Genomic DNA, 25,317 nt, shown 5'->3' with positions numbered 1-25,317 from the left:
TTTCTCCCAGAGGAAAATACGGCCACCAGGGACCAAAGCAGACGTTTTGTTTGTGTTCATCTGCCCTGGAGCTGTTTCATGCTCTCTATAATCACGGGGGAAAAAAAAGAAAAATAAAACAAGCGGCATGAGGTAGCGAGGAAATGTCAAGCTTTTTGTTTTCAAAGAGGATGCCTCATTTTTGGGAGTAAATGTAAGCCCTGGCCTTTTGACACCCACACTGATATTGCATAACCACATAGCAATGTCCACTCCAGAGTTAACACCTCCTCAAATGAGTGAGCGAGACATTGTGCCCAACATTTTAAATGACCTCCCTTGCTGCTAACATTGATGTTGTAGTGCCACCCACCTCCCCGCTGCCAATGTGTTTGTGCTCTGATCACATAGTGTGCGTAGCAAACAACGTACACTCACACACTCACACACACACGTACTTTATAACCAGCCTGAGCCAGTGAGATAAAGCTATCTAATTATATTCCTCATTTGCAGCTGTGATCCATAGAATAGATCCTTCCCAGCTACTACCACAGTTTTAGCAGCCTGTAAGCAATTGATCGTTGTGTGTGTTGAAAACTAAAGCAAGCCACATCTCCCAGTCACAAGTTAAAGGGATAGTGTGGGTGTTTAGAATAGTGCTTGTAGGGGGTGCTTATACATAGTCAGTGTATTTACTAAAGTCGACAACGGTTGCCCCCCAGTTTGGAGAAACGAACAGGAGTACGGACACAAGAGGAACTATACTACTGTGCACAGGGGCAGCAGCAAAACCTATTTCAGCCACCTAAAAGTTTAGTTTAGAATGTTTTGTCCAAACTGAACTGTAAGTGAAACCGAGATCTCAACGGAGACCAGTGGCTTTGAAGAGAGCTAGATAATACGTTTCAGATCAGATCCCTGATGGAAAGAGCTGACAGCAATATATAATAGCTGTGAAAATATTCTAAATATAGCAATAATTTAAAACGGATATCTTTTTTTGTTTGTTTATTTGGGCCTTTCTTTTAGGTGGCAAAAATAAATGTCCACAGTACTATATTGCTTTGCTCTAGTGTGTGTACTCCTGCTTGTTTCTCCAAACTGGGGGCGTGCAGACCCCCATCAAGTAGGTCGCACCCTATGGATAGTCACCTCATACAACCCCATTTCAAAACACGCACACTATTCCTATAACACATGCATGCAAAAATGTCCTTCCATGAACTACAGCACATGCGTGTATATGAACACCGTCACTCCATGTGGACAAACCAGTGAAAGAAGGTGAACAGCTTTTAATATTTTTACATCCAGCATTGATTCTTCAGCGGCAGCAGCCTTCCAGCACTCTCCAGTAGCATACTGGTAGGGTACGCCATCTGGCAAAGTCTCATTAAAATGCTAATTCATTTTAACAAGAGACAGGTAATAAACTGCAATTATGTATAGTCAGAGAGATGGCTGAGTGGGAATTTGAGGGAAGTTGGCTCACTAATCAAGAAGCTGCCTCGCCGCATTTTTAACCTTAACCATTGCAAGAAACGTGCTTAAAGGGATAGTGTGGGTTGTTTTGAAGTGGGGTTGTATGAGGTACTTATCCATAGTCAAAGTATAACCCACATTTATGGCAATCGGCACGCCCGCAGTTTTGAGAAACACACAAAAACGATGTGCTGCTGTGAAAGGGGGCAGCAGCAAAGCTTATGTTTGTCACCTCAAAGAAGTGCTCACTTTAAAAAGTCAATATTGGTTCAAGTATACGGTACATTACCAATATTTCCCCTGCTTTCTCTTGCCGTCAAACGGCACTGAAAATTAAACTAATCTATGTCCACTTTAGAGCTATGAGACTCCAACAGTATAGATAACTTTCAATTGAGAGCGACTCAAGATTTATAGCATTTCTTTTGCCAATCGGCAGTGACAGCTGAGCCGGTGGTTCGCAGCGAACGGTGCTAACTACAGCTAACGATGCTAACAGAGCTAACAGTGTTTACCTGAGGGGGATATCCAGTAACATACAAACATCATAAGGGGAATGAACACAACAGAGTGTACGTATATCAAGATCAGAAAAATACACTGAACAAAAGAGTTCAACAAATACTACTTTTTAGTTTAAATCGGCTGTCTTAATACCAATCTTGGATACATTGCCTCCTCCGTCCACTGCGTTTCTGGACTTTCACTTCCAGTCTCCGGAACCGAAGGGAAAAGACACTTGAAAGACAGAATTGGGTCATGTGTGACATCTTGTCTTCCTATTAGAGCTGTCACCTGGCGTGAACAGCCTCCAGACCAGATGGTAAGCAGACCAGTCGTTTAAGCTGAGCTGCCCTTGTCAGGCAAGATCTTGCAGCCTGATCAAGGTTTAACAGATGCTGGCTTAAAGCCCATGCTGACTGAACTAACCCTGTTTACATAATTGTCCAACGAATAAAGTCACTCCATTTAATCAAACATATTATGGGAGAGTTTAGAGTTTGTAAGAGTTGTCTTTACAGTTAAAGGACAGTGAATAACAAAGAACTACCTATGTAAAAGTTGAATATAAAATAAAACATACCGTATTTCCTTCTCATACAGTGTCTTTATGGATGTTATCTTTTAAATGGATTGCGTAGAATGCTATCCCAGTTTATTTGTATGCCAACCTATTGGTTCAAGGGTTAAATCAGGTGATACACTGCAAGTGTGTTATCGCCCCACAATGGCATTTCCTCTCTTCCCATCTGTGTCGTGCTGATTACGCTCCAAAGAACTGCTGCAGCACTCTCCAGTGACGTTTATCTCCATGGGAGAAATCAAGCGAGACATAAATCAACAATTTCTTGATCCAGAATGAGGTTTGGGCCCCCCACTCATGCCCTTCATTCAGGCCTTTGCGTGTCCTTGGGTAGATTGTACTGAGGGATGAGGTATGTTTATATTGCACTGCAATACAATTTCCTCCCAAATCACTGAACACTTCAGGTGTTTCTGCTTGGACCAGGAGAGCAATTAGGACATAATGTACCACAAAACCCCCCAAGTGAGCAGAATTGTCGTATGACCTGGAACTGAAAATGAATTTAATTATTTATGTTTCAATTTCTGTGAGTTGTAACTCCTCTTTCAACTTTTTTTGTATCATTGTTTCTTATTTCCAGGCCCCCCTACTATCTCCAGTACACAGACTCAGCAGGCTTTACATGGAGAAAAGGGGCAAATCAAATGTTTCATTCGAAGCACACCTCCTCCAGACCGCATCGTAAGTACACCGGACTATTTATTTGGTTCTGATATCATACTTGTCTCGACTTTGACAGGTGTTATTGCAAAGACATGTGTCCAACTATAGTCATGATATTGTGTGGATCTATGGTACATGAACAATGCAAATTAGATGAGAGAATAATGCCCACTGAAATGCAATGACCGACTGAGTTGTTGATATAATGCCTGACTGCACTATTGATCTGTTAACTACTCATGGGCCGCACACATGAGTCGAGATAAGTCGCCGAATTTTTACAGCATTAGCTCCATAATTTGTGTTCATATTAAAAGGTGGGCATTATAATACAGTTTGAACTGTGTTATGCTCTGTTAGCACCGATCCCATAAAGATTTATGGACCTTATATAAACAGCCTCTGAGCTCACGCTTATTGTAATTGTGTGTGTCTGTGTGTGCATGTGTGCGTGTTTGCATATGAATGTGGTTAATTGGCATACTTTATCATCCAATGTGTGCTTTTATTATATTGATGTCCAACATTAACTAGCCACATAATTAATATTAGGTTTATTAGTGAAGGGAACCTGCAGAGGCTGGTTGGTTATTGACAAACTATTTATTTACAGTCTTTTTTCTTTTTCTTTTTATAGTAAAGCTGATATGTACTTCTGTCAAGTTGATTTAATTGTCCAAACATTAAAATGTGTCACAGAGGGTTTTACGGTCTTATTAACCACAACTCATCAAAGTCAATTAACAGCATTCTAACACCTGAACTAAGGCAACATGTGTTACATTGTATTTCATAATTATATTAAGCTACCTGTCCATTACTCCCAGCTTGAAGTTATATGTGTTCTATATCCTCTGAGTACCAATTTGTTTGTCTCGCTCTTCATCCAGTATTATAAATGTCCTCATTTGACAGATAAAAATCAGCTAAAACAAATGCAGTCTGAACAAAAGCAGAGGTGTTGAATTATCATAGCACTGCATAGATACATTTAGTTTATGCAAATATCTGTTGTTTTACTACATTTCCCCTTAAGTTTCAACGCCACTTCACATTAGTGCATCATGTTTCAGACCCATGACTTCCTTATACCTATTATGCCCTGCAGAAGTCCCCTCAGATATTCCATTTGACTTGGTCCATCCGAGAGATGCCAATGTTAACTGGTATGAAATACATTTTAATGTATGAATTGCATGGCAGTCATTTAAACAATATGTTTACCAGTTAGACTCAGTAAGTTATGTTACTCTAATAAATAAGATATGCACTTATTTTATAGAATATTACATATTACACATTCCAAATACCACTACCTTTCTATTTTATTTTACTATAACAATAGAAAATGTAATTCAATGTGCCATCACCGTTTATAGTAAGAGACATGTTCTGCAAGTAATTCTGCTTCTGAAGGAATATTGAATTAATTCAAATGAATTAAATACAATCTTTATTTTGATATGTAATCTTTACTTTTTGCGGTTGCTTGGAGTCTCCAAAAAGGCCCTGGACAGTAATTCCAACACTGCGCTGAGAAGAGATCTGCCGACACTGAAAACTATTTTCAATTATCTATCAGCTCAGTCTACGGATGTTAGAGACGACTCAGTGAGCTGACAGCTTGTCAAACACAAGTGGACGGTTATTAAAAAAAACATTTGAACCATAAAACAGTTTAACCATTCACATAATATATTATCTTTAGTGTGTTCCCACTGATTAATACTTCCCTCTGAATCACTGAACTCTTCACAAAAACAAAACAAGCTAATGCCGGTGCAATAACCAGTACCAACTTATGCGGGAGGAAAAGATAATTATCCCTTTGTTATTGTAGAGCACTAAGTTCATCTACTCATGGCCATCGTGTGTTTCCATAGAGATCTGTACCGTTAGCAACACAAAGCTGCCTGACGTAGTTCAGGAATCATGAAAGAACATATCTGTGACATCGTATAATGAATGCAGGTTACCAACATCCAATTAACACCTTCCGATGATCCCACACATTCACTGAAAGTAGGCTTCACTGGTGAACACTGGGTAGTTGCAAAGACCACACGTGTGTGTGTTGGCTCGGTCGACTTCATCACCACTACAGGTCTCTTGTTCGCCGCCATAATATGTGGTAGAAAGCTTTTGGGCAATAGCTTTTTTTTAAAAATCATGTGGAGAACTTTACAAAAAGGACGTTTCATTGCAAACTTTTTGTTCGGATCTAATAATCATAACCAAAAGTCTTCAAGTGTATCATAAAGGCCTACGAATGCCTTTCATCGCCTCACAACAAGAGAGTCTACTGAAGTTACAGCGGTGCTTTGGGCTAAATGCTAATATCAGAATGCTAACTGGGAAGAAAAAAAGAAAAGTATAATATTGTGAGATTCAGCACACATGGCCATGTTTGCATGTTTTCTTAGTATAGCATGTTAAACATGCTGAGGTTTTCCAACGGTCGTGAACTAAATTGGACAAAATTAAAAGTTTCACCTGCTGGTGGCGCTGGATGAAAGAAGTTACAGGGTGGATATATGCCTGCGCCAAATATTATTGCATTCTATCCAATATAGTTGTGGAGATATTTCCCCTTAAAACCAGATATGTCAACCTCATGGTGGCAGTAGAGGAAAGACACTCGTGCTCACTTGCAGAACAGGAGATACAAAAACTTCACCCAATACATACCACCTCTATACAATCTAGCCTTTTTTTTTTTCCCCTCAGGCCTGGTCATGGAAGGAAACCGTGTTGGAGTCTGGAACGTCCGGCCGCTACACCGTGGAGACCGTCACCACGGAGGAAGGAGTAATCTCCACGTTGACCATGAGTAACATTGTCCCGGCTGACTTCCAGACCATCTACAACTGCACCGCGTGGAACAGCTTTGGCTCGGACACCGAGATCATACGCCTTAAGGAACAAGGTGGGAGCCAAGGTTCGACAGGTTCCACCTTCCTCTTCTTCAAGTCACGTGACTGTGGTTTTGTAGATAGCGACAGACGGTGGCTGAGCTGTAACGTTGCGTGGTGCATCATTGTTGGTTGTGCCTGTCCGGTGTCTGCGTGCTTGTGACTGCACCTGTCTAGCGTGTGTGATCATGTTGGTGCGTTTGTCTTCAAGTGTATATCAGGCGGGTTTACAAGATTAACAATTATGAATAATGTGGATGCACAATCACACGTTAAAAAACAACAAATATCGAGTGGATTTATTTTTATTTTTTTCGGAAACAACCTATGAACGCAGAATTTGATAAGTGACATGGTATTTTATTTTTTACTTTGATACAGCAGGTACGTTCACCTTTTTTCAAATTCTATCGCAATAAAAGTTGGTTTAAATTGACATTCCGCCAACTTGATAATACAAAACCTTTGATGTACAGTAGATGTGATGATGACATAGATAAAGTCCTGACAAATTAGTTTCCTGGGTGACCACAAAGTGCAGCTCCCAGGTAATTTGAACTCGTGACCCTAAGCATACGCTCTGAATATAAAATACACTGTGCCTCCTCCTTTCTTCATGTTGGAAGAGAGACAGTCTCTATATATATTGCTTGAAAAATGAATACTTTCTATCTGTTGACCTTTTCCCCTCCATCGTAGAGGCCTTGTTCTCTATCCACTTATCGCAAATGATAAATTATAAGCTGCTTATGTGAAAGTGACATTGATCAATGAAGACATTAAACAGGCTTTAATGGTGTAGGAAGAGCACTTGGTTGTTTTGCATTTGTTTAAAAGGGCTAGAAGGTCATAAACTCGGGCCATTAAAGTGTGCTTAAATGAGAACCTTTAATGTTGGAGCACCATATAGATGCAGGTTTAATCTCTTCCCAGTCGCAGATGCACTTCAACATCCTCCTAGAAAACACACAAACATGATTATGCTTCAACTAATGCACACGGCCTTGTACTCTAATCAATGAAAATAAAAGCCCTCGGTGAAAGGCTTCTATTAGCCTAAATGAGTTTAAATTAAAAGTTATTAGACAGTGGGATAATGAGACAACGGGAGCAAATTGTTTACCCGCACTGATAACAGAAGGTTTGGTAATAGCTTTTCGTTTGGATTGCGGTGCAGAACTTGTTCCGTGTGTTCCGTGTGTGTTTCTTTGTGTTTATTTTAAATTTCATATCGCCTTGTGCCTCGGGGATAATGTCAGAGTCACATAGAGGGATGCAATATCGCGTATCTTCTTTTAGTTCCTGTTTGTTGCAGGGACGGAAAAGCAGAGCTGGTGCACGTGTTGTGCCTCCACTGTGTATTATGACACTCTCCATCACGTACCCTATATTGAATCCAATGTACATTTGGAGATGTCTGTCGTATCTTACCGTGGAAGGACGTTTCTCTCTGCAGAATCTCTCCCGGTGGCGGTGATCATCGGCATTGCGGTGGGAGCTTTCGTGGCCCTCATAGTCCTCATGGGCACCATTGGAGCATTCTGTTGCACCCGCTCCCAGAGAAGTACGTATCCTCTCCCACTGTTACATCCCACTGAAGAAGCATGAATACCAAAGTACCGAAGCGCACCTGAAAAGAAATGTCCATCTAGTCAAATGTAGATATTGTTTTCATTAATCTGCTTGGTGAATTTGGTTTTGTCAGCTGCTTGGAGAAATTCTGAGAAAAAAAAGAAGTAAATAGCTTGAACATATTGTCACGCTGAATAGAAGATGAAATCACCCGTTGAGATGGACATCTTTTTGTGATGCGGAGATAGCCGTATTGTTTTAAGGGCTCATTTCATGCAATCTCAGTCTGGCTGCATTCGCTTTTGAGGCTATTTACATCCTGCGCTGTGTTCACTGCCACCCACCCATGTACCAAGTGACTCAGGTTAGAGACAGTCAGCCACTGTCTCTATCCGAGAACCAATTTGTGCTCCTGGTCCCTTCAGCATGTCTATTGTCTGTATACTACAGAGGAAGCGCACCTGGTTATGCCCTCACTGCCCGTCTCCATCTGTGCTCACCAGAGAGAACTTGCAAGCAAAATTAAGACAGAAAGTAAGACCTTGTTATATGACAGTATCATCCGCATTGTCCCAAACAGAATGAGCCGCCGTGAAAAGGCTGTGTGAGATTGCATATGTATGCAGGAAAAGATAATCTTGTGTTGGCAGGAAACAAATGATTAATAATGCTGTGTATTGTTTTTTGGGGGGGGGGGGGGGAAACGGGGGGGGGGGGGGGGGGGGGGGGGGGGGGGGGAGCTCTCACAAACCAAACCCAGGGATCTTTGCTAAATTCTGCAATACTGCAAACTGCACTGAGGGGAAATTATAATGTCAACAAATACAGATTGGTGTTTGTCCAGCTTATTGAGATATGCGCGTCATCTGTTTCTGCCAGATCTGAAAGGAGTCGTGTCGGCGAAAAATGACATCCGGGTGGAGATTGTGCACAAAGACCACAATGCAGCACGGGAAAACGAAGAACACACCTCCATGAAACAACTGATGGTGAGTGTGAGTGTCGCAACATACTACTTTCCACTTCTCGCTCCTGTATGTATATATATATATATATATATATATATATATATATATATATATATATATATATATATATATATATATATATATATATATATATATATATATATATATATATATTTATGTATATGCATATTTGTCCTTCTTAAGCTAACATTAATATAATGAATGCACATTACTATTGTCATTGCTATTTCCTGTGGAATAAATAATTATGTAAATTATGTTCATTTATTTGACTAATGGAAGAACAGAAATGCATTTGGTTGTATATTATGTGATGTTGTCAAGGCATATGGGCTATACTTATCAACGTGATGCCACATGTCCTATGAGCAGAACAGACCCCAGTGCATTGTAACCGTGCAGATGCTGATGCATTGTGGGTAATCCTACAGTGGGTGTACTTCTGTATCTACATGCCTTCAAGACACACAAAGAACTGTTTCCTATTTGGAACTGTACCAGTGGTTTTGGTTGTCGTGCAGCTTGCTCCAGGGCTGTGGCTATTTGCGGTGTAAGGTTTTACATTTTCTTTCAAAAATACTTAATACAGTCGCTACTTCATGTTAGCGCAAAATGAGCTTAGCTACCTTTCACATCTGCATTCTGTTCAGATAAATAAAAGATATTCACGTATGCATTAGTAATGCTCTCTGACAGCCCTGAGTGAAGTGAAACCTGCCGACTGATGTGAAAAATAAAAGAAAAAAAAAAGATTCAGTGATGATAGTGAAATCCTTCCATCTCCGAACGTCTTTTTTCGCTCTGAGAGGGGGAGGAGTTTCGTGAACTACACACAGACTCTTTGTTTATACTTTTCTTGATTTCTCTGCAGGTGGAACGAGGAGAGTTCCAGCAGGAGTCGGTGCTGAAGCAACTGGAGGTGCTACAAGAGGAAGAGAAGGAGTATCAGCACATTAAGGTACGACTCGTGAAGCTGCGAGTAAAAGGTGGAGAGAGAGAGAGAGAGAAAGAGAGAGAGAGAGAGAGAGAGAAAGAGTCTTTTAGTCTTTATCAACTCTGGGACCAATAGCAGAAAAGCGTTAATCCCTTTTCTTTGCAAGGCAAAAATAACTAATTTGTCTCTCATCAAAGGTGGTTCAAGAAATCCGAGGGTGGTCGGCCCTGTAAGATATTACGGGCCGGCCTTACACCATACAGATGAGATTGGAATGTTTTAAAGTTCTTGGAGAAGTGTTAGGTATTTATTCGGGTATTGATATTATCTCAGCTTGAATGTCTCACCCTTTTTTAGTGATGTGCTATTATTACATACTCAATTTGGAATAAGCTTATCTTCTTCAACACCTTCTGTTCCCATTAACGTGCTATCTGTCAAATCAAAACACTTGGACCAATCAGATAAACGTCTGAACCTCTCCAGTCTATTAAGCAGTCTAAATATTGCCAAAGAAAAAATACAGTTTGCTTCGACTTTAATAATGATTCACACAACTATTTTTGGTTTGTAACTTCAGTCGAGAATTGCCGTAGGTGTTACAGGTGTCTGGTGAGTCTCAGGAGACGAAAACAAATAGTTGAGGGTAAAATGGTTATTTTCTAACTTGAAGAAATTCGATGAGTGGCTCATCACGATATCTAAATGACATGGTGTCTATATCAACCCGTTGGGCCCCTGATTTAATCTCAATGGTGCAGTCTTAACAACCAGCTACAGTGTGCAGCTGGCACCAGCACATGGGCCATCGTGGGTGTGTGAGAATAAGTGAGTACACAAAGTGTTGAGCCAGAGCCCAGTTGCTACCCCTCTGTTGGCAGGTAGCAAAAGACAACACTGCTATATTCAGATACTTGATATATGAGCACTCCATCGACCGCTGTGTTTACACCCTTTGATATCAATAGACCTGCTCCAAAAAACCTTTTGGTGTCCACATGCTGACTGGTTCTTTCCATTTAAAAAAAAAAAAAAGACTCAAATGGTGATCAGATGCAACCAAATGGGTCTTATTCAGTGACACCAGGATACAATAGAAATGACTGTACTGCTATTTATATCTGTCTGCCCATTAACAAGGCAATGAATGGATCAGTCTGTACAGATTGATCTCCCGTTGCACATGAAGGCACTTTGCCACTTAAATGATCTGCATGCGATTTCCTGTTTAAAGCCTCTTTGTACTCACATTCTCTTCTATGTGTGCATCAATCTACTCTTATAAAGCAACCTGTACAATTTACATTACTATATATTACTACTGCACATACACTGTTACACTAATACACACTATTTTGTGTGTTTTTGGGGTTGGCATGTCTGGTTCATTCACAATATCTAAAGAACGGCTGGAGGGAAGTTCTTTAAAAGTTGGACTCCAGGATGATCTTATTAGAACCAAAGATCACTGTGATCTGTCAAAAACACTAAAAGAAATACACTCTTTTCACTTAAGTTAGATTCACTACCGTTCCTGCATAGTCACAGTGGCATATTGCATTGTGCATTTACAAAAAGATATTCAATTTAATGATTTCTCTTTATAATACAATATACACACTGTACTCAAAAAATCTTCTATACATTGAAACAACTTCCCCTGCATTTTGTCGCCACATCCCGTTTGTTTGCAAGATAAATACTCAATACTAATGTGGAAGTTGTTGCTAAAGTTATTCCAATATGTGGTGAAAGTGTTTACGATTCCCTTAAGAAGACCCTCGGTGCTTTTTGTGGAAGCGCGTTTCTAAATCAAGCACAGCGGTTCTTCTCAGTGGGTGTTTATTCCACATGCGACCTGCATTGTTGCCTCCAGGACCGCCGATTTGAATTCTCACACTACAGTGTATACCCAACAAAGATGATGTCCCCATTCTGACCCTGTGTGAGGTGGCATGTCCGCTCAGACTCTGACACACCGGAGCTAATCAGTGCCACGGGGAACACATTCTGACCTATTCATTAGTCCTTTTGTCCGTCGGCTCCCTGGAGTGTGCTTCTGCTTGTGTGCTTACCTGTTTACCTAGTTAATGACAGCGTGCATGAGGCGAGAGCAGAGATGGAGGTGGACTGAACAAGAGATGAAGGCCAGACACAAACAATATCGCTATCTGATAATGCCGAGCGTAACGAGCATCCTCTCAGGTTCTCGCTCTCATTTGCCCATTATGAGCATTCTTCCTTTGGGATTTGCCACCGTGCTCAGTTTGCTTGACATTCACATACATACACAAGAAAACATGACAACACACACACACACACACACACACACACACTCTCTCACGCCCTAAATGGACCCTTAGCAACCGCACGGTGCCTGCAGCTTAGCAGACAAACACCGCAGCTGTAGCCTCAGCAGCCATTTCAGTGCAAACATGAAATCATAGACACTGGGATTCGTTAAGGTCCAATTAAAGCTGGTGTGCGCGTGAACTTTGCGGTGACACGCCGGATGCCAAACTATGAATCATCAAGGCCCGCTTAATTAACGAGAAACATGATTTTAAGGTTAGCGTACGGGGGCTGAGTGAATCCTATAGCGCTAAGCTTCGCCACTGTTGTTTTCCCTCTGCCTGTTTCCTCATTTATTCCGAATTTGGAAAGGTAATTACTGCCAGTTTGACCTTGAGCTCCTGATGCGCTTTGAGAAAACAACACGTAAATGCATATACAAAAGGGGGTGGTTTTTCTTTTCCCCCTATTTGGCCTTTATTAATTTACTATTAGGTATAGAAGAAAAAAAAACTATTCTAATGATAATAATAATCTTTATTTCCTCTTTCACTAGGACCCAACAAATGGCTACTACAGCGTCAACACCTTTAAGGAGCACCACACGCCTACCATGGCCGGCACTCAGTCCACTGAGGTGAGGAACCCCACCAACACAGGCACCTTGGGCAAGCAGCGGGTGCCAACGGGCATGTCCTTCACCAACATCTACTCCACTCTGGGAGCCGGTCCCAACCGTCTCTATGACTACAGCCAGCGCTTCGTGCTGGGCATGGGCAGCAGCTCCATCGAGCTGTGCGAGCGGGAGTTCCAGCGCGGCTCGCTCAGCGACTCCAGCTCTTTTATCGACACGCAGTGTGACAGCAGCGTCAGCAGCTACAGTAAGCCGGAAGGCTACGTGCAGTTCGACAAAGACAGCAAGGCGTCGGCCTCCTCCTCCTCCCACTATTCCCAGTCCTCCTCGCAGAACTCAGACCTCACCCGGCCGCTCCAGAAGCGCATGCAGACCCACGTCTGACCACCAGGGGAGGGAGAGCGCTTGAACGGGGCGCGACAAGGCAGCTGGGATTGTAAAACTGTGAGAGAACGGGCTGCCACGAGCCACTAAAGTAACAACGTTACTGTCTCCTCTGGACACCTGGAGATGCCGGGGCTGGTTGGCTTTAATACCCCGCGGGACTTGTTCTGACTTCTAAAATGTCCCCCCCCCCCCCCCAAAAAAAAGTGGATCAAGAAGCCTTATATTTCCCTCATTCTTAACTCATCAACCACCTCCTCTTTTTTGTTGCCCATAATCAGAATTGTGCCACAGAGAGGTTATTCGCCAACACAGAGACAACATAAGTTTGGAATTTGAACATCCTAATACTCGTTTTTTGGAATTGCTAGCAGAGGGCAGGACTACTATAAATAAATACAACAAAAGCCTTGTGTGACAATCAGCTCCCCTGGCAAAGACCATTTTTGCCTTTTGAAGATTGTCATTCAGAAAAACTGAGATTGAAGTTGCGAGCATCGCGGTGATGAGTGCGAGCCAATGTCTTGTAGATTGAAGCACAACAATGAACGTGCATGTGGTTTTTAGTTGTTAAAGCAATATCTCTTCCCTCCCCCCCCCCCCACACCTTCCGTTCAAACATCGTATGTCAGGCTCGGCTTGTTGAAACCCCATCTCCCGTGTGGGTAGTAGAAAACTTTCTCCATGTGCCCACAGACGTCTCGAACGTTTTAAAAGAACAACTGTTTTCGTTTTTTCGTTCTTTTTTTTTTCTTCCTCTCCGCAGCAGTATCTGGGCCACAGAGCTGGACAGATAAAGATCTCCTTTTAAATCCCCGAGTCATTATTTTACTGTGACACACACATAAAGAAAAAAAAGAAGAAAAAAATATCAGTGTATATATACGTGACTGTAATTTCTTTTTTCTAGCATCTAATTTCAGACTCTTATGGAGGACTCTTCTTGTCCATATCTCTGTGTCAATTTGCTCTGTGTCAATACAAACTTAGACTAAGCGAGACACACACACACACACACACACATACACACACACTAACACTCTGTCAGTGTCCTCCGTGGTGTTACCGCACCAAATGCAGTTGCGAGGCGTGCGGCGGGGGGGGGGGGGGGGGGGGGGGGCGAGTTCCTCCTGCTAACGCCGCCGATCATCAGCTAACACATGAAATGTAAACATTATGTTTTAGCTGAGCTTCTTATTGTGTGGTTATCCAATTGATATTGTCAATACATCACTGTTGACACTGGAGCTTAGTGCACCCTGACTGTATACCTCTGTGACCGTGCCGGTCATCAAGGGATATATGTGTACAGCGTTTAGAAAATGTCTTCGATTTCACTCTCTGCTTTTATTTGTATTTTATTTTATGGCTACTGTGGAGCTGATGTTGTTACACGGACTCTTTTCAAGCGCTCCCTTTTAATTATTTGGTTCTGTTCTGCACCTGTATGTGACATAAATGGAAGCCGAAGCTGTGTCAAAGCAGGCCCTTTAAGAGGTAAACACAGACATTTTCTGTAACAGCCGCGGTTACACAACACACAATATCACATAATTTAGCCATCAAAAGCCTCATTTGTCTTACAAGGTCTGTTCCAGCCATACTTTATAGAATCAGCTTGTTTGTTATTCGATCAGTTCTTTGAGGGGTAAAAAAAAAAGGAGTTCTTGGAAAATAACAGCCGATTGCTTCTGAAAACCGTGGCTCACATGGTCAGCGTCGCTCCTGTTTTGTCAAATCAAACTATAATGTGACAGAAAGTACACTAGGTTACAATATGTCTAATCTAATTAGGTTGTTTTTTTCCAGTATCTCCCATAGCGGAGCAGTCAATTGTGATAAAGTAAGCCAGAAATAAAACAGGCACAGCATTTCCAACAAAAGCAAATTGTTGCTGGAAGCACTTTATGTTTGATTATGTTCAGGGCATTTGAATGGAGTTTCCACTTGAGTGGCAGTGGTTTGGACTCTAATTTTACAAATGGATTGGCGCCTATTGTACAGCTTAAGACAAAAAGCTCTGTTTCAACGCTGATAATCCAGTTTGGCACTTAGCAGACTGTATATAAATCTCTAATGTTATCTTGTATTTAATTTTTCTCTCTCTCTCAGTCAGATTTCAGTATACTAGAGCTCCGCCAATCCACGTGGCATCAAAACTGTACGCCAGACAATCGTTTTCTCTTTGTTTCCCTTCCAAAAAAAAAATGTAATCAACCGTACTTGTTTTTTCATAAATTCCATAAAAGGCTTGTGTGAGCAGTTTCTCTTCCCCCCACATCTCACTGGGGAGAACTCACAATCTGTACACGGAGCACACGGGAGGCTATAGGATGAGAAGCCGAGCTTAGCTGGGACAGCTTTGAAGTGAGATGCAGTAAGAGGTTATTATACCTTCAGCCCTTCTGAGAGATGCCCAGATGCCCAGCAATATATTGCATTTGGCACCACGATAACTGTCAAGTGTGCTCCTGCACATTTTTTTTTTTTAAATATATTTTTCTCAGCATTCACGAGTGCAGGATAAAATTCTTACTTCGATATCGGCAGGAGTCAATTACAGCGTGGTCCCAGCTCGAACGGGACAGGTTTGTTTTTGTTTTTTTGATTTGCATATTTTACGCATAATTTTCCAAACACAGCTTATAAATTCAAACATTTTCACCTTTTTTTTTTTTTCGAAGGCAGGACATGCAGCATGTCCCCCCCCCCCCCCCCCCCCCCCCCCCCCCCGTCTTAACAGAAACAAATGTGCCATCCGCTCCGGGTTTTTATCTTATCGGATGCAAACTCCCGCACTGATCCAAGCATAATGCATTCTCCCAGTCCAGAGAATCAGCAAGCTGCACAGCAAACAGATACATATTTGATTTTCCATCCTTCTGTTCCCCACACCCCACCCCCTCTTTGGTAATCTCAGCCCGTGTGGGGGACAAAGTCTGCCCGGCTCACCCGTCGACGCCACTCCGGCTGGTGCTGGCTGCGCCCGGTTTTGCCTGGCGACAAGCACCACCCAGATGCCAGGGCATAACAGATGAATAAACATAAAGACCAGAACAATTACAAGGGGCTGCTGCCCTTTCCTGATTAAAGAACCTTTTCAGGTCGGAGGACGCAGGGCGGTCTATGTTATTCAGAGATGCTAAAGACGTGCCTGCAGAACAGTGGGTAAAGGACAATGGACAGTTGATTGAGAGCAGTGTGAGGTGGAGACTTGTTGCTAGGTGTTTGTAATGGCTTCTCCGCTATATTTTAATTACGGCACCAAACCTTTTGCTTGGTCTGGAATGAACTGGAGAAAAAAAAAAAAAAAGTTGGATAAAGAAATGCTGAACATAGTACTGCCAATATATCATCCAACGCCTGCAAAGGGTGGTTTACATGAGGCTATTTGAAGTCTTGCTCATTGTGCTGTATGATACATGTTACTGGGGAAGTTGCCATTTGAAACATTGGATTTGTCACAATAACCCTTTATTTAGTGTGCAAATGCTTTCTATCACTCTGTCCCTCTCTTGCGCTCTCTCACTCCTTTGCTTTTCTACCAATCAATACCTGCTTAGTACTTTGATAACATACAACTGTAAGGAAAACGGGCCCGGACTAAATAGTATTTGCAAATTGTTCTCCAGCGCTTGCAGAGGCACGCCGGCGAGTCTGTGTGGTTTGGTGTGCAGCGTACAGTGTACGATAAGTCACAGAAGATTGAAAGAATCACAGTCGAGCATTTGGAAGTCAAATGAGCGTGCTTCTCTCTGATTGGTCGAATTGTTCTGCACTCCAGATAAGGCAAACTAGTTTGCAAATACTATATGTGCCCCGGTCTGAAAAAGTACTCAAACGTAGACGGTCATTTCGAGAGTTTGTATAAATAGTGAACCATAAGCATTATTGTAATGAAAAAGACAACATGTTAATTACACTGGGTAAACCACTGTTTTCAGTCAGTGGGCCTCTGTATCTAAGAAAAAAAATGAAAAATGGTTGTATTTTAACTGTACTGGTCTGTGAATCTATGATGCTTTTGCTCTGTATATTTGGAGAATAAAAATGATGTTTGAGTTTGTGTGGATTTTGCACTGTTGTCTGTCACTGAGAACGAATGAGCGGATATGAGAGTGAGATGCACAAGGAAGACTTTTACGTGCATCAACAGTCATTTTCTCAGGCTTCCAGTCGGATATTTGTGAAGACCGTTCACAAACTTTAAGCCTTCGCAGGAAATGGAGTGCCTCACTGTTACTCTGGTATACTGCACATATTCTGTTAACATTGCCATACTCTAGAATGACCAGCCTTTGTTAAAAAAACATTGCTAAACATTTAAATTCTAAATAATGTTACAACAAAATATTCAATTCAGTGGACATATTAACATCATTATTAGCCCTACATTCAACAACCCCTTACCTCCTTAGCCTTCTGATAACAACCTAATAACTTACCCAAAATGAAACAGGATTTGATACTCAACCATGAGGCTTTAATCCATATGTGGTCCCCTTTGAAAGTTAATAAGCTAGGGAATATGAATCTATTAGAAGCAGACTAAACTATATAAACATTCCAGCAATGAAGGAAGAAATACAATTTTAGTTTTAAACTAATTTCAGAGGCAATATCACCATTACAACCGAGATTCCTTTGACTGCAACTGTAACTAAAAATCGGATAAAAGAAACACTGAAATACAACATTTATGGTACAATCAAGATATGCTCAGGTGGTTGAGTTGACAGAGGACTGGGTTCTACGTCAAAAGACTATGTATTTCCATAAAGCCATAAATATACTCAAAACATTGAAATAGTGAACACAATGACATACAGGTAGAGAAATGAAGAATGCAAAGACATCATGGGGCCTTCTCCCATCCCAGACAATGTTGGTGGCGATTGTGGATTAAAATCATTCCGGGCGTTTTAGTAACTTAAATCTGACGTGTTGGGCCAAAATACCTGACAAGAACATAGGTTTGTGTCAATGTGATGGTAAAACGTGACGTTTTGTATCTTCATATCCTCCATTGACGGCGGCCGCTCAGTGTTTCAGTGCAAAATGCGCTCGGGAACATAAGAAAGCTCATAACTTCTATTTTCCAGCGATACCAAGCGGGATATTGCAGACTGAGACAACTATCTTTTGTCACAACCAACTAACTAACTGCATATCGGCACCGCTGACAAATTCCAATTTGAGGAAGACTTGTGCAGGTTGAGTTTTCATAGCATGTGGACTAAATGCGGCTCCTTGCAGCTTTTTGTGAAGTGAACCAATTACATCGCATTAGGCGAAAAGAATTGAGGAGGAAACTGAGAGGATGCTAAATAAAAGGTGTCGAGTTAACAACAGCAACCACTTACCACAAACAGCCTGCAGGAACAGTGGCGCCGACACTAGAAACCATCACAGTCACATGCGTGACTCACCCCGCCACTATACCTTCGCCACCGTCGGGTTCTTTGCAGCCGGCTCGAGCGTACTGTTACAGTATCATCCAGAAAGGAGGGCTGTTTATTCACTTCTCCCTTTGATCTCTACCGAGGTCGTCAGCAGATTCACACAATTACATTTACACGCGGTCCTTTAATCCATTAATAGGACCATCGCAGTCTTTCTCCAAATGAAATGAACTCACATAAACACCTCAGCTCGTCTGCGGCACTCGCTCCATCCAATCCTACAGAACTGAAACTTTAAAGTGATTTGAATTCCCTCATGCATCGAGTCGATACAATGCAAGGGCAATTACTCTTTTTCTGGACTAATCCACTTTCAGCCTGTATTGGAAGAAGAAGAAAAAAAAAGTAAGCATTACCCTGCAACACATCAAACCAGCATCCAGACAGACAAAGCACTCGCTGTAGGTTACCCCTCAAAGTGCTAAAAAAAAAAAAACTGTCTGATCGTGATATTGAGACTCCATCTGCTAGCAACATGACTTCCCTGGAAAAGCTCCCCATGCTGAATATATATTTTTTAAAAAGCTTGTGTTGTGCAAACATTATACAAACAGCACCATTTGTGATGGATTTGACTAATCACGGGGATCCAGCTCATTACTAAGCAGATCTGGGCCAGACATTTGCTGACAGTATTGCTTTCAACACTCTCATTGGAACTAGTTATTGGAAGGCACTTATCATTCATTCCTGCCTATCCTGACAAAGTAGAGAGCTTGCCGAGCTCCCCGTGGGCCCCACTTATTCCAAGAGACACAGCACTGTTCCTAAAATGATACATAAATGACTCCACATCCTTTCTAATTAGTAGTAACGGCCGGCTACTCTGTCCGAAATTACCTCGGCAGATAATTGCATTTTAGAAATCCAATTTAACAAAAGGCACAGATTTAGAGCGAATGGCAGACCTAAGCATTTGGTGCGCCGACGCACTCTGTTACGAGATTATCTACAGGCAGGTATTTACATGGCAAGAGAGAGAGAAAGAGAGAGAGAGAGAGAGAGAGAGGGAGGGGGGGGGGGGGAGGGCAGGTACAGAGCGAGCAGGCTGAACAACACATGTGGAGCCATTAAAATCCCTCCCAAGAAAAGTAACATGATTTTTGTCGAGGTCATTACAGCGCTGTGTGTGTGTGTGTGTGCGCGTTGGCCAACATTTAACATTTAACAATAACACATGGAATTGTCTCTCTGTTGTGACAGTCTCGTTGGATTTTCAGTCAAACGTGTTTACGGTCTCCAAAACTATAAACCATATGGTCTGATCGCCCGAGCTGGAAAGTTAGTAGAGTGACATGTTGAAGCAAAAACTCCACACTGCTGCTTCCTTGACGCAATTGCCTATGAAATGCCTCCTTTATCGTCATTTGTTTATTAGGGACAGCTGTTTCAGGCAGAAAACTCACTCAACCGGCATCTGTCTTTCAGAGAAACGTAGGAATCGTGAGAGGGATCCAGAAAATAAGAATATATAATGTTTCATCCGCGAGCTGCACATCAGACGAAGAGGCGTGTGTAAAGAAGACAAGTAAAAAAAAAAAAAGTTGTTGTTGCATTTTTGGAGGTCTATGTTTCACACCTGGAGACGGCTCTTTTGATCGGCGCCTTGGTAAATCTTTTAGACCGGGGCGGGTTTGTAGCATTTGAGCCGACATAGCTTGCGGATGCCTGCTCTCAGCGTGGCTGCATTATTTAAAGAGGAGCTCTGCTTCTGTCTGTGATTCAGACATACATGTGAAGTGCCCTGCTAACTAAATGATAGGTTTTTTTAACATCGCAAAGTATTCTCTTTTCCAAAGACATTTAATTTGGAAATCACAACGTGGGGGGGTTAATTAATAATAATAAAAAATAGCTCCTTCAGCCGACTCCTCAGCATACGTGGTTTGAAAAAAGATCAAACGATTTACCGCACGTCATCGTTGTTGTATTGAATTTCAATCAAAATTCAATTTTAGAGTTTGGAAACGTGCAGGTGGTCACTTCAAATATTAACTAAAGTAAAGTAAATATACTTTATCCTTGGATTTGCCATTTTTGCTTTCCCTTTCCACAAAGCCCCCTCCCGTAGAAGATGCTTAGTCCTCCGTCGAAGTCTTATTAAAGAGCCGCTCCCTGCTAGCTCCTGGGGGGTAAATAAAACAGAAGAACCCGTGGCCTTGTGAGGGCACTGAACATCGACCGGGGGGTGACGCAATGTTTTTTTCCTACCGTTGGAATGTGGATTTAAAGTTGGTTAAGATAAATAAATCTCCCCCCCCCCCTGATTACAAGGCGACTGCAGAGTCAATCCCAGGGAGCATCTTAAATGAATTATTGATCCCTTCACCTTTCCCCGTGTTAAGGCGTGCTCTTGTTTTTCCCCAGCGCTGTTGACCGGACTCACACTATGGGCAATTTGAGTGGATCAAATATTAGCTTTCCTTATTAGACCGTTAATTATTCTGGCTTTATGCACACACTATTATCACAGGTGAGGCATGGGATGTGGACATGTATCAATAAACACGCCTCAGTGTGTGCGTGTGTGTGTGTTTGTGTGTGTTTGTGTGTGTGAACTCTTACTTTCTAAATTCAGGGATTTATGGTGAAAGGATGTTTTCAGCAACACATTTGCACAGCGTCCTTGACATTTGAGCATGAAACAAAAAGTCAACATACAATCTTTTAAAGTTCTTGCGTAACATTTGGCATAATTATATTCTCCATCATGCACTGTATGTCTGACAGCGCTTGTTGACAGAGGCTCTTCTGAACCGGGTCCTATTGTGCCGACTTAGAGGAGAGAAATGTCAACCAGTTAATCTGCTGCCAGTTGTGAAGTGATAGATGTATCTTCTGTACAGAGTCCTGCTTTAATTTAATCTCTGGCGTGTTGACATTTTGCAAACGTAGACAGACTGAAGTATATATATTGTCAGGAGGGTGGTATAAGAAAAGAAGCGTGGCCAAATTCTTAAGCAAATTGGACATGCGCACAAAACAATCATCATTTTCCTAATTACGGTTGGGTCTGCACTTCAGTGGCGAGGGCTCCTTCTAATGGTTGGAGCTCTTAAATTGCTTTTCATTTGGAGCGCATTCAAAACAAATGGAACAGACGTGACATTTGGAGTGCGAGCCTCTCTTCTATTGCTAGTCCATTTGTCAGACTCGTCTTTGGGAGTTGGAAGGGTGCAAGAAAGTGTTCGCCAGTGTGAATATTAATAACGCATGGACACAGAGATATTTTCTCAGAGAATAACATGATCAGTTGTTTTTTCGGGGGCAGCTTGAGACTCGGCTGTTTTGAAATAAAACAAGCTTATCCAGTTAATTCCGGTAAAAGAAATAAAATCTCGATGAAACATTTTTATTGCATTTCGATGAAAGACAGTGATGACCTTTATTTTCAGTTAATCCACTGAAATATAAAAAGATATAAACTCCACGCCAAAACTAGATTACAGAACAACAAGACCTTGTTCTCTGATGTTATCGAGAGAGAGGGGCTTGAGTAGCTTCAATGATAAAGAAAAAAAGATTAAGTTTTGCTAATGCTTTTGATCAGTTTGAGATGGAACTGTTTGCACAAATATTGACTCAACGCCCATAGTGTATTTCATAGATAAACCATTTTGGAGTGAGTTACTTTTCTTTGCTTTCTGAAGTTTCAGGGTTGATGCACACTTCATAACAAACACGACACATTCGATGGAGGATGCTCTGGCGAATGAAGTCCATTAAAGTTTATCCAAAGACAATTTCGCTTTGGATGTTGACACAAACAATGCCAAGATTCTCTTTTGTGCGCGAAAAGAAAGACATCTGACGCGACAATGCCAGAGCGCAAACCGCCAAACAACGGCACGATGCAACAGCATCTCTGAGGTTAAGAGAAAGAAGGCAATAGCTGCAAAGCTGCGCGTACGCTTTATGGGAAATAATAACGCAGAGGTGTCAGTAAAATGAATAAAGCCGAAGATGGTCAGCAGGAGATCTCTGCAGGGTTTTATGCTGCGTGCGAGGGGAAGAGGTGGCTGAGTAAAGCACACACAACTGTCAAAGACACTTTTAGATGACTGGCAGTGGGCAGATGGCTTCCTTCACGCAGAGCCGCAAGAGGAGAAGGGTGAAAGAAAGAGACGGAGGAGAGATGCCGACAAACACACACACACACACACACACACACACACACACACACACACTTTAACCCCTAACGACGCTGGCCCCACCCCCACCCACTGCTTGGCTGAACGAGTGCCTCACATGGCGCCCGTTGCACAGCTGCTGGCGCTGACGTGACTCACGATGCCATGTTTCCATGTTTCCTTGTTTCCATGTTTCCGGCTGCTGGATGGAAACAACAACGGGGATTTGGGGGGCTGGGGGTCTTGTGTGTCTGTGTAGAAGGGGCACATTTTGAGAGTGTAAAATGGGTCAGGGGTAAGAGTAGCCAAGGCCTCACAGTGGGCCGGGATGGAAATGTGGGTCGGCCAGGCCCCTTCTGCCCTCACGATTCACCCCGAAGCGTGAGGTCCAGCGGAGGGTGTAATAATGCCTTAATTGTGCCATGGATGGGAGTTATCGAGTTATTCACACAAGCGGGAGAAGGAGGCGGGGGGGGGGGGGGGGGGGGGCAGGGGTTGTGACCAAGCCTGTAGTCAAGGAGGGAGTGGAGAAAGGACAGAAAACAATGAGTCATTTCTCTAATGAGCTGAACATTCCCTCTAAGTGTCTCTTGGTCATTCAGATGTAAACCATTCACATTACAAAACAACCTCTTTGATGACATTATGAAAGCTCATTATGAGAGCTCAAAGTTACTCATTAGGCACAGAGCGCAAAAAACAATAATTCGTAATGCAATATGTCCCATCCATCCATCCATTATCACCCGCTTATCCGGGGTCGGGTCGCGGTGGCAGCAGGTTCAGCAGGCCGACCCAGGCCTCCCTCTCACCCGCAACACTTTCCAGCTCATTCTGGCGGATCCCGAGGCGTTCCAAGGCCAGCCGGGAGATATAATCCCTCCAGCGTGTCCTTGGTCTTCCCCGGGGCCTCCTACCAGTTGGACGTGCCCGGAAAACCTCTAATGGGAGGCGTCCAGGAGGCATCCTGACTAGATGCCCGAACCACCTCAGCTGACTCCTTTCGACACGAAGGAGCAGCGACTCGACTCCAAGCTCCCCCCTGATGTCCGAGCTCCTTACCCTATCTCTAAGGCTGAGCCCGGCCACCCTACGGAGGAAGCTCATTTCGGCCGTTTGTATCCGAGATCTCGTTCTTTCGGTCACGACCCAGAGTTCGTGACCATAGGTGAGGGTTGGAACGTAGACCGACCAGTAAATGGAGAGCTTTGCCTTCCGGCTCAGCTCCCTCTTTACCAAGACGGACCGGTACAGCGCCTGTTTTACTGCTGCAGCCGCACCGATCCGCCTGTCGATCTCCCGCTCCACCTTACCCTCACTCGTGAACAAGACCCCGAGATACTTGAATTCCTTCGCTTGGGGTAGGCAGTTTTCCCCCACCTGGAGGGAGCAATCCGCAGGTTTCCGGCAGAGCACCATGGCCTTAGATTTGGAGGTGCTAACTCTCATCCCTACCGCTTCGCACTCGGCTGCAAAACGCCCCAGTGAATGCTGGAGGTCACGGTCCGAGGAGGCAAACAGGACCACATCATCCGCAAACAGCAGAGAGGCGATCCCGAGACACCCAAACCGGATCCTCTCCGCCCTCTGGCTGCGCCTAGATATCCTGTCCATGAAGGTCATGAACAGGACCGGTGATAAAGGGCAGCCCTGGCGGAGGCCAACACCCACCGGGAACGTGTCTGACTTACTACCGAGGAGACGAACACAGCTCCTACTGCAGGCGTACAGAGACTGGATGGCCCGTGCCAACGGGTCCGGCACCCCATACTCCCGCAGCACCCCCCACAAAAAACCCCGAGGGACCCGGTCGAAAGCCTTCTCCAGGTCTACAAAGCACATGTAAACTGGTTGGGCAACTCCCAGGACCCCTCCAGTAATCTTGCGAGGGTAAAGAGCTGGTCCACTGTTCCAAGACCGGGACGGAATCCGCACTGTTCGTCTTGAATCTGAGGTTCAAGAAGCGGTCGGAGCCTCCTCTCCAGCACCCTGGCATAAGCTTTTCCCGGGAGGCTGAGCAGTGTGATACCACGATAGTTCGAGCACACTCTCCGGTCCCCCTTCTTGAAGATGGGAACCACCACCCCGGTCTGCCAGTCCATGCGACACTGAAAAGGCGTGTCAACCAAGACAGCCCAACAATGTCCAGCGCTTTCAGCATCTCAGGGCGGATCTAATCCACCCCTGGCGCCTTGCCACCAAGGAGCTTTTTGACTACCTTAGCGACCTCTGCCAGGGATATGGGTGAATCCACCCCAAAGTCTTCCGGCGCTGCCCCCTCTCCGGGGGACATGTTGGCCGGGTTTAGAAGTTCCTCAAAGTGCTCTTTCCACCGCCCGACGATGTCCCCAGTCCGGGTCAGCAGTTCCCCCCCCCCTGCTGAGAACAGCCTGGGGTAGACCCTGCTTTCCCTTCCTGAGCCGTCAGATGGTTTGCCAGAACTTCCTTGAGGCCAACCGAAAGTCCTTCTCCATGGCCTCCCCGAACTCCTCCCATGCCCGAGTTTTAGCCTCCGCGACCATCGCAGCTGCAGCCCTTCTGGCCCGCCGGTACCCGTCAGCTGCTTCAGGAGACCCCTGGGCCAGCCAGGCCCGAAAGGCCTCCTTCTTCAGTTTGACGGCTTCCCTTACCCCCGGTGTCCACCACCGGGTTCTCGGGTTGCCGCCACGACAGGCACCGATGACCTTCCGGCCACAGCCCCCAGCACAATAGAGGCTTTGAACAAGGTCCACTCAGATTCCATGTCCCCAGCCTCCCTCGGGATTTGTGAGAAGTTCTTCCGGAGGTGGGAGTT

The 25,317-nt window shown here is 43.6% G+C and overlaps 1 protein-coding gene across 1 annotated transcript in view; it reads left to right on the top strand.

Annotated features, from left to right (window-relative positions):
* The window catches only part of kirrel3b (kirre like nephrin family adhesion molecule 3b), a 150,427-nt gene extending 137,496 nt beyond the window's left edge, over nt 1-12,931 (top strand). The window contains 7 exon segments of the mRNA XM_034548647.1: nt 3,132-3,232; nt 5,942-6,152; nt 7,583-7,690; nt 8,149-8,232; nt 8,578-8,693; nt 9,559-9,645; nt 12,470-12,931. Coding sequence (XP_034404538.1) covers nt 3,132-3,232; nt 5,942-6,152; nt 7,583-7,690; nt 8,149-8,232; nt 8,578-8,693; nt 9,559-9,645; nt 12,470-12,931 — 1,169 coding nt within the window.
* Nucleotides 12,932-25,317: the final 12,386 nt, after the last annotated feature.

The sequence above is a fragment of the Cyclopterus lumpus genome, chromosome 13 (genome assembly GCF_009769545.1).
Source record: "Cyclopterus lumpus isolate fCycLum1 chromosome 13, fCycLum1.pri, whole genome shotgun sequence".
Classification (NCBI taxonomy): Eukaryota; Metazoa; Chordata; class Actinopteri; order Perciformes; family Cyclopteridae; genus Cyclopterus; species Cyclopterus lumpus.
Note: the sequence above shows the minus strand (reverse complement) of the source record. Positions and strands in the feature narration are given on the sequence as shown.